This window comes from Thalia democratica, chromosome 5, assembly GCF_965202585.1.
Source record: "Thalia democratica chromosome 5, ktThaDemo2.hap1.1, whole genome shotgun sequence".
NCBI lineage: Eukaryota > Metazoa > Chordata > Thaliacea > Salpida > Salpidae > Thalia > Thalia democratica.
This window is the reverse complement of record NC_139169.1, coordinates 358232-369347: the sequence shown is the minus strand read 5'-3', so window position 1 is coordinate 369347 and position 11116 is coordinate 358232. Positions and strand designations below refer to the sequence as shown.

The 11116-nt window shown below is 24.6% G+C and overlaps 1 protein-coding gene across 1 annotated transcript; it reads left to right on the top strand.

Moving 5' to 3' along the window:
• Positions 1-3118: 3118 nt before the first annotated feature.
• On the top strand, positions 3119-9681 carry LOC145835744 (small ribosomal subunit protein eS21-like). Its single transcript, XM_082943453.1, has 4 exons — positions 3119-3178; positions 5119-5219; positions 8117-8256; positions 9611-9681. Exons 2-4 carry the CDS (start codon positions 5121-5123, stop codon positions 9618-9620), a joined length of 249 nt encoding a protein of 82 aa, XP_082799579.1. The 5' UTR covers positions 3119-3178; positions 5119-5120; the 3' UTR covers positions 9621-9681.
• Positions 9682-11116: the final 1435 nt, after the last annotated feature.

Sequence of the window (11116 nt, the reverse complement as noted above, 5' to 3'; positions counted from 1 at the left end):
TGACTCGATAATCGAAAGATTTTTTGTATACCAGGTCCTTGGACCAAACTTTTTGAGCGTTTTTTTTTTTAAATTCAATAAATAATAATATTATAATATTACAACTTTTTGAGTCTTCAAGTAGTTTTAACCACATTAAACTAACTAACTGCTTTATTTTGAACTTTTATCTAGAAAATACTAAAGTTTAGATACAGGTGGCGCATAGGTACGCAATAAAGACACAATAAACATTTTTATTCAAAATTTGAAAGTATGGTCTTTTTATTTTCAAATTACAAAAGTCAGCTAAAGTTCGAAAGCTTTTATGTATAAAAACAGTATTTGGTAGTTTTTTTTTTTACTTTTTTTACTTGGCGTTATTACTGATTGTCAAAAAACTTAAGAGTATATTTAATTAACATTGATATTTTAAATAAACAGCTTTTTATGTTTGAGTTAAAACTTTTAAAACCTTGTGTTTTTAGTTTTTTCAAACCACAAAGATTACTATATAAGTATCTTATTTTGGAAAGTACTATTTTTAAGTTTTAACTATTTACAGTAACTAACTAAACAACTGTTATGTATTAATAATAACCATTAAATTGCTATATAACTACGGTCGTTAATAGAAATTCGTATTGGTATATTTGTTCTTTGAGGTGTAATCAGAATAAGAAAGTTTATAACTTCTCTACAAGTTTGCACTGATTTTGACATTAACTTAAATAGATAGTTATAGAATACGATAAAAAAAATTGAAGTGTTAATCATTGTGAATCCTGTGGCAGTTTGTATCTTTTTTATTTGTTTATCAACCAGCTGTAGTAATAATATTGACGCAAACAGGGGCGTGTCTAGATTTTTTCAGTGGGGCACAATTGTTTTTTAATAATAAAGTACTTTGTGAAGTAGCTTTTAATAATAAGTTCTATAAAATTAAGTAACTATCTTAAATTTCTATTTATACATAGAGTTTTTAAGCTTTAAACAATTTGATAATACCAGTAAAAAATAATTCAAAACCTTTGTAAGTAACATTCAAAGTTGCCAATAAAAAACTTTTTTATCTTCAATTCGCTCAAAACCATTTCAAAAGTAAGCAGTAAGCTTTGTAAATACTTTGGTACTTAATAATACTCAAATTATTCTAGTATACTTAAAGTCAGTCTGAGCTAAAAAAACCGAAAAATAGCTAAGTAAGAAAAAAAGAAGCTTTTTTTCATGATATTTTTAATTTTGTTTAATAAATTTTTATATGTTTGGGTAAGGTGGGTTAGGGATAAAGGCATATAAAATAATTATTTAAAAAAATTTGATAACTCAAATTTTTTCAGCTCAGACTGTTCTTTAAGTATACTTTCCCACAAGTTGTTATTCTAAGGGAAAAAATTAAACCCACCTACCAGAAAGTTCGACAAAAGCATATTTAAACTTTATAAATCGTAAGCAAAAGGTTGTGTGAATGGATGAAAAATGTTAGATATTGTTTTTTTTGAGTCAAAAAGTTTTCGTTTTTGTAACATTTAAGAATGTTATAAACCAATACATCACGTAAGACAATTGAGTTGAGCTTGAGATTCAAGCAAAATAAATTTGATTTCAAAAACAGTTTTTAATAGTTATAAAATAATTAAGACTTGCAGTTCTTCTTGTTTTTTCTAAGAGGTTTCTAATTTATTATTTAATGAATACTCAATATTTTTGTTTACAATTGTTTTAAAACGACTAACATTATAAATAAGTATAATTTTAATATAGCTTTAAATAAAATTGTTTTTAAATATTAGAATTGTACACCAGGTCCTTAGACCAAACTTTTTGAGCGCTTTTTTTATCGTTCAATAAACAATATATATTTACTTTTAAACTAAGTCAATAATAATATATTCTTGGACTAGTATATTTAAAGTTCAGTTTGATTTGGAAATTTTCTAAGTCAGCAAAGATTTTTGTCATGTTATTTTTTATCTTTAGTTATTAGAACTTTATTTTTTTTATAAACTTTTATTATTTTTGGGTAAGGTGGTTTAGGGATAACAGTATAAATAAAAAAGTTAAAAAGCTATAAAAAAAATTCTGTCTCAGCAAATGTGCAAATTAGACTGACCTTTAAATATACTAGCCGAATGTTCTCAAATGATGGTCACCACTATTACCATAAAAAACTGCTGTAAAATCTAATAGCTATTGGTAAAATAACACATAAATCTAAATTTAAGGGTTCAATCTGTTTTGTTAGTTTATTATAAGTAATTATATAAAAGTTAAGTATAAATTATTTTTGAATATTGTGGATGTATTAGTAACTAGTTGCCAGATTTTAACCAGCTGTAAGCCACTTATGTTAAAACAAACAAACCTTTGGAATAGCAGCGTTAGCATTTTGGTAACTTAAAGGTAGAAACCAGGTTGAAAACTACAACACTTATAAACTTTACAGTGTAAATTTTGTATGAAATTATTTTTAAACAATAGTTATTGACAACTAGTTACCAAAGCATGTTTATAAGTTTCTTAAGAAATTTTTATAATTATTTTTTATTAGTTAAATGCTTTTAATCAAAAACTAAGCTACGTTACTTATAGAATGCTCAAGCAGACTTGTAAGAACAAACTATTTCCATATGTTTCGGAATTTCTCCTAACAAATTTTATGATAAAACTAAACGTTAAACATTAAAAAAACATGCTTGGCTGAACAGCTACAACTAGTGTAATTTTATTTCTGGCAAGTGGCAACTATTTTGAGCATAAGGATGACTATCAGTTTCTTAAGTCTTCATAACGAACTATTTGCAGCTTAATTTTAAATAAATAACAAAATTCAGTACTTTTGTTCTCTTTTTCTTGTATTTTTTAGTTTCATTTTTTGGTTTTATTAGTCATTAAAATGTTCTTTTTATTATAAACTAAAAAGTATAATACCAATTGTGGCGATGGGCGTAAACGAAAAATGTTTTAGTATGAAAATTCAGTTAGATTAACAAATTTTTGTTAAGCATTCAAAATTGTTTTGTCTTGGGTTATAGGAAGTTTTTTTATTATTATTTCTAATATTATTGTAAAACTTAACCCTGCTAATAATTTTTAATTTGAAGGGCGAACATAAGTAGAACTCCATATTGTTAATGTTTTGAAATTTTTGAATATATCTCTTCTTTAGTTGATATTCCAGTCAAAAACACCACAAACAGTTAGTTTTTGTTATTTATAAAGTAAATTTTACCAGTACCCTATCATATTTCTCTACTTATCAAATTCTTTAATGATTTGTACATAATTTTGGTTTTAATCTCAGAAATAATTTACTATATTTTTGTAGATTTATTTTAAAAATCATTGTTAATTTGAATTTAAATCATTTTGACAAGCCACTTAAAGTAAATAAATACGTTAAGTTTAGATTCAAATTTAACTTAATTATTTATTCATAATAATAAATCTAGCCATATGTTGTACCATGTGAAAGATTTATTTTGATTATAATTTGTTACCACCATATAATTATTATATTCAGTGCCAATCTTGTTTTGATTATTTCAAGGCTTGCTTCTTAAGATTCTTATTTAATAAAATATACAATATAACACATTATACAGTAAATGTAAAATGCTGTTGAAATTAGATTTGAAAAAAGATAAATGTGGGTTTTATGTCAAAAACAGTATTAAGGTAAGGCAGGTTATATTATTGCCACATCATTATAAAAATAGTTTATATATTCTATTTAGTGGATTTGCCTTAAGTCAAACTACAAATTTTAAGATAATACATATAGTACTTTTTTAACATTTGATAATTTTGACATTTAGTGTAATCTTAATCCATAAATTATATGTCAGTTTTAAAGGGTTAGTATTTTTAACAATGCAAAATTCAAAATCTGTTTCTAAAAAATGAATGAACTCTGTGGTGATATTTTTAAAATACTTTTTACATTTTTGTAATAAATTATTATTAAGTCAAATAACTAAACTCTAGATTAAACCATAGCAGAATATCACATGTTCAACTGCATATTTCAGTTTTATTTATAATTTTAATCTTTTACTGGTTATTGTTATAAAATAAATAAACAGTAGGAGTTTTATTTGTACTATGAAATTGGTGATGGTAAGTCAACCACCTGTATTAATAAAATTTAATCTAATGTTTTTAACATTTTATCTGAATTCCAGTGTCTTTTGCTTAATATCTATGAGCAATTTATGGTGGTAATTAAATGTACTTTTTTCTAATATTTAGGGCTGCCACATTACGTGGAAAAATAATGAATTTGACAATTAAGGCAAAAAAATAAAAACCAGGAAAAACCTGGAATGTTCAAAAAAAAGAAATTGTACATAAATTACTAAAGAACCTTTAAAAACTTAGAATTTTAAACAATATTTACATGATAAGCATTTAAATATTGATTTGAAACAATGATCTACCATATATTTTATTCTACTTAAACTTTTTTATTTTAAAAAGCATTTTAAACTGAAAATAGACCCAAAAATTAGTAATATTACAAATTTAGATAAAATTTTGAAAACCTAAATTTTTTTTAGAAAAACAAAGTGGCATTCCTGAACATTTTATTATTGGTTTATATTTAAACAACAGTCACTCATAATCCAAATAAAAGTTTCTAAGAAATGATGTTAAAAACGTACTTAATTTTATTAATACTGATGGTTAAATTACCATTATCAATTTCATAAGTACTATATTTGGATTGGTATGTTTTTTTTACTATAATCACTTAAATCTAACAAGTATCAAACTTAAATATGGAGTTGAACATGTGGGATTCTGCATGAATTAACTCATAGTGTATTTATTTAACTATGAAATTAATATTTACATTAAATGGGAGAAGTTTTATATAATAAAAGTTGTTAATTGTTAATAGTTAAATGAAATATTATTTTAAAAACACTAAAGAAAAGACCTTGAAAACAATTATCAATAAATTGTAATTCAATTTAATTTAAATAATATTTAAACTGTTTGAGCCATGATTACATTTTGTGGGTATTGGGTTCTGAAGAGATAAAAATGAAGAAACTATACCACAATGAGCTCTGATCTATAATTTATATGAAGAAAATTAGATTAAATTAATCCTAAATAAGTATATTAACACAGTCATGCAAAACGACGCCGGTGAGGTAGTAGATATGTACATCCCAAGGAAATGTTCTTCATCTGGAAAGATCATTGGTGCCAAGGACCACGCTGCTGTCCAAGTTTGTACATGTTAATTAATAATATAAGTATCACACTTTTTTTTATTATTATAAAGTGGATTCTAATCTCTAAAGTTAAATAATTTTTTTTTTTTGGTTTTTCATATATTTTTTTTTGTAATTACTAAAACCATTATGACGTCAAATCTACATATCTTTAATTTTACCAAGTTTTAGGCTTGTTTTTATTACTTGAAGTTGTATTTTAAAGTTATTTTGTTATTATTCTGGTTAACTGTTTTTGAAAGAACCAAAATTATTTTCTCACCCCTTGACTTATATTTTTGGAAATATTTCCAACACAAACTTATTTTCTACACACTTGTTTTAATTTTTTTTTGCAAAAAGCACCATTCCTGATAAGAAAGATAATGCACCTCTCAATCAAATCAGAATGCAAATGACTATCAAGTCTGCAATGTATTCAATAATAAGGAAAATTTTATGATATTTAAGAAATTAAATTTTATTTGGTATTAGTAAATCAACAAAAAAGTATTTTTTTCAAATGTAATTTGTTTCAGCCAACCCATGGGAAATTTTCAAGGAATTATTTGTAACATGATTAATAAATGTATTGCAAAAAAAGTAATTGAGAATTTACCTTTTTGGCTTGTTCAACTTTTGTCTATATAAACTTGAATGAATTATCACTATTACATTGTAACCAGACACATGCCAGTGATTATATTTTTATAGTATTAAATAAATACCTTTTGTATATCTTTTATGTTCATATTTAGTCTATAAGTTTATATTCTATTAGAAGCATTAAATAAAATCATCCAAGTTCATGCTAATGTGATTTTTTTACATTATATTCCTGTTATATACAATTAACTTCATGTTGTTATATTTTTCTTATTATGAGCTTCATTAATTTTAAGTTATAAGGGATACTAACTTTTTTTACAATGTTTATATCTTATTTAAGTTACTTATTTAAATCATCATAATACATATTGGAATTCTTTTATTTAAATTTTTATTTACATTTTTATTTGTAAGTGATTAGATTCTATTTGTTAAATTTAAGACAATAAACAATAAATATGTTAAAAGAGATTTTTTTTTCAAAAATATCTAGTTCTCTCAGTTGCTTCTCTATGTATACCATTCATAGATCAGGTTTTCAACAGTTCCAAGTTGCCACACACTCAGGTTCTCAGGATAACTCATAATATTTTGAAGTTTTTTAAATGTCTAAGTATGACTCAAATTTTTTTTTGATTAGAGTGGCAACTTTCATGTTACCAACACGTAACTTATGAATTTAAATAAAACTTTTTGCCCTTAGTTTAAGCAGCAAATCATTCTAATACAACAAAAACCTTAGTTAGCTTACTAATATAAATCCTAATTAAAATGTAGTACCCTTGATCTTTTCTTTATTTACTATTAAATAGTTGTTTTTATTGATTTCAGTTTTTTTTTTGCTTGATATTTACATTTCTTAAAATCAGCTCAGTAGGGTTGAATAAAACTTAGAATCATGGAAACATCTGGAATTTGATAACTAAAGCAAAAAAAAAACCTAAATAAACCTGGTAAATTAAGCTATTTTTACATACAAAACTTTGTTTAGATACAAAAAGTCTATTATGTAAAGTAGTTATTTTCTACCAGTTTAAGTTTTTTTTTTTAAAAAACAACATTTAAGGAGCTTAAAAGTTTCTTTTCATTTTATTTAATACTAACTAAGAAAGTTTTTCACCCTGGGTGGCCACTAAACTTAAATCCTGGATAAAATTGGAAACTCTAAAAAAATCTGGACAAACCTAAATTTTGAACAAAAATCACTAAAAACACTAAATAATTTTATACATCTAAACAGTGAAATTTCAATTTGACACAAAATAAAATCTATCATACAGATAAATTTTTTTGTAGTAGACAAAAAAAAAAAATACACATTTAAAGTAACTTTACAGTATCTTTTCAATGTTATTACACCATTTAACACAGTTTTTACTTAAAATTTAACTGTAAGCTAAAAATAGACCCAAAAAAAATATTGTCCTGGATAAGACGTTTAAAGGTATGCAAGTGTTGTACTACTTAATAATAGAAAGGTTATTTCTTACACCAAGTTTTGGACAAACTTTTTGAGTGCTTTTTTGTCGTTCAATAAACTGTTTCAAAAACCAAGAAGAAAATTTTCAAAAATCAGTGGCCACTCAGCTCACCATAACCTCAATTTATAATAAAAAACCAAAAAGCTTATACTTTTTAAAACCTAGAATAAATTAAGAAAACTAGTAAAATTTATCAAAAAACTTTTGGCAACCCCCTGGCTAAGTCAATCCTTCAAAGTATGTTTTAAACAAAAAGGAGTCCCTACTGATTAAAAAAAGTTTAAATTCAAAAGTTTGGTTAGTCTTAAAGTTAACTGTTTAGGATTAGTTGATTACAGTATTTACCCCAAAACTACTGCTGATTTATAATTTTGTTGTTTTTAAATTTTACATGTTATTTAAACATTCAATTTCAAGTATTTGATGATATTTACTGTTAACCAGCTTGTTGAAAAATTTCCTTAATAAGTTATATAAGTGGCCACCTTTTTATCTCGTTTTTAGATAAATTATCAATACTGTTAAAAAAGATATAAAAATACTTGAATTTAAAACCAATATTTTAAAACACCTTTTGTATGGCATACTTTATAAATTCAAAATGCTAAATTACATGTTGCTATATAACTTTCTTGTTAAAACATATTATCATTTTTGACGTTAATTAATTTATTCAATAGGTGCCTTATTCTCATAACATGTATATTGTTAAGTTGATGCATAATGGTATTATCCTAACAGATGACCATTTTTATGGATAAAGCTAGTTAATATTTGCGTATAATTTATTTACCAGCCCATAACAAACAAGTATAACAACAGATGGCCATTGTTGACGTTGACGAGTCCGGACGCGCCCTTCCATCATGCAAGCAAGTAACCATCTGCGGTGAACTGAGAAAGATGGGCGAATCCGACGATTGCATCAACAGGTGGTGCAAGGGAAATGACATTGTTAACAAGTTAGTCATTGATTGTTGTATATTATCATTGATTTCATATATTATGTTTACCAACAGTTTTGATATATTTTAACATTAACTAGTTAGTTTACAATTTATTTATATTAATATATTGCTACACATCATATTTATATCAATTATCATCAACTCACAGATTTCCTGCTCTTATAAATTTTTCATCTCAAACCTTAAAAGTTTCTTTGTTGTTTGCATATATTATGTTTACAAATGGTTCTGTTTCTTGATTCATACATAAATAATATTATTGCTTAAAATCATTTAAAATACTATGTTTCAATTAAATTTAGTTTATCATAGGTTATAACATATTATAATAATAATTAATATACTGAATATCACCTAAGTAAAACGGAATTGGCTCCTTAGTCATTGCAATTTTACAATTTATTGCTAATGCACCAAAATTCCAAAATAAAAGAATTCTACTAGTTTTAGCATTTGGGTAGTAGAAATTGCCATGTTAGCTTCAAACCAAGAGTGTGTGGTGAATTTGATGGCTATCTGGCATTACAAAACAGTTTTGTCAATTGATAATTATTATGGTGGTATTTAGTTGTATAATTTTTAATGACATATTTTATATTATTTATTTGAAGCAATGAATTATTTCTATTTTTGAAATATGTTATATTTTAATTATTGTTTATTAGATAAAATAAAAGTAAATAATTATAGATTACTTGAATTATTATTTCTGCAATTGTCTGCTAATTTCTTTTTGGGTGATTAAACAGAAACTATTTGAAATAAGTTTGAAATTTCTGTAACAGTTTCAAAAATTGTTCATTTTAGAGATATATTAATTAATTCTAAAAAATATTTACGCCTGAATGAATGTTTAACAAAATTTATAAACATAACATTTTACCTTAAGTTATAGTTCAAAGCTAATGAGTTGAAAGAACGTTATATTTTTTTTTATGCACTTCTATAATAATACTTTACTTATTTTAAATGTCTTTTTTTTGAATTTATCCTATTTTTATCTATTGTTCAAGTTTTATATTTAAAAAAAATGTTTTAAAAGCCAATAGTTGATTTACTTGAAATAAGCTGTGTTTGAAAATTTGAAGAAATGTAAACAGTTCAGAAACTTCTGTAATATTATTGTTGATATAATTTGCCATGTTTATCTATTGTACAACCGTAATTTATGTTTTAAAAAGTCCTTAGTTAAATTACTTAAAATAAGTTGTGTTTAAGAATTATAAGAAATGTAAACATTGAATAAACTAGTAAAAATATTTTATAGTAATTGACATAATAGCAGTTTTGATACAAAATTTTATATAATATATTTTTTGAAATAAATTAAATTTATATTATTTTGCAGGAACTTCTAAGAGGTTGGGGATCTTTATACAATGGAATACTAGTCAATTTTCAATAAATTTATAAAACACACACCGCTTTGTTTCTTTTATATAAATATAAGTTTAATTGTAGTTTCATTTTACTCAGTTTTATAATTGTTAACCCGTTATAATTTAATGTTAATCAGTTATTTAACAAGTCAGGCCTCTCAGTAATATAACTACGACAAAGTTTATAGTTAAAATGTTTTTTTTTTGTTAAGGTTAAGGCGATCAAGTTTATATTGCTACTGTATATTCAACAATTTTAGTTAATTTTTTAACAAATTTCTGTTATGCAACTTAAGCTTGATATTATTGGACAATGCTGTACGATAATTTATTTTTTTTTAAACCATATTTAATTTCTACCACGCTAATGTTTTTATGGCTCTATGGGTCTAACATTTAGATATGGCCATTTATTAAAGCTCAAATCGTACTTCAATACTGCAAAACGCTAGAAAATTTCAGTCTCGTAATTACACGTACGGAAAATTAGTTGAAAGCTTGAAAAAATCCTTTATTTAATGCAGTCGTTAACTTTCCTTGTAGTTTAAGAATACTAATTATTGCTAACTTTAAGCCTTTAAGAAAGAATTATATAGTTAAAAAGGTCCTACAATTTGTACCACTAATAATGATTACACTGGGATGAATAGCAAAGAATAAAATAAATGTTATGTTTATTAAAGAATTATAGGTAAATAAATTACTTAATGGTAGAATTGAGACGATTTTATCTTGCTCATACAGTAAGGTACGATTTAACTCTAACCCTTACCTTTATCATCTAGGACTGTAAAAGAGTTGTAAATAAATACCCGCTACATTAAAGTTAAGATTAAGTTGTTTTATATGTCCTCTCATTGGACTTATACACTTATGTTTTGCAACAGACCTCAATTTCTACAAGAACTTTGAAAATATCTTATTAGGCGATCTTAGTTAATAACCAGTGTGTGCACGACTATTAAAATTCTAAAGATCCACAATTAAACATTTTAAATTTGTCATAAAAAACTGTTGGTCGATCAATTTCTACAAGCCATTTATTCTTTTTGCATAATAATTTTTGAGTTGTAGCTTAAATAAGGCGAGTTTAAGATATCTTAAATATTTAAGTTTTTCGAAAAAGTAGCTTATAGATATAAATAAGTTCAACGTGTGTATTTTTATACTTATCAAATTTATATTCCTCTTTGGTATAGTCTCAACTATTTATCAAGAATTTGAATTGTCACCTTACCAGTAAAAATAAATAAGGTTAGACTGATAGATTTTCAAACCGCTGACAACAAAAAATGGAGTTTCTAAAAGGGGACTAGTTTTGAGAAACCCTTATTTGGGACTAGGCTAGAAATTTCAAAACTAGATGACACAGTATCCCTATTATTTAGATTAGCTTAGAAGTTTTAACGTTATAGCTTATTGAAAAGGCTGTTTATTAATTTGGTTATTTTGGACTTAATAACTAAATATTATAA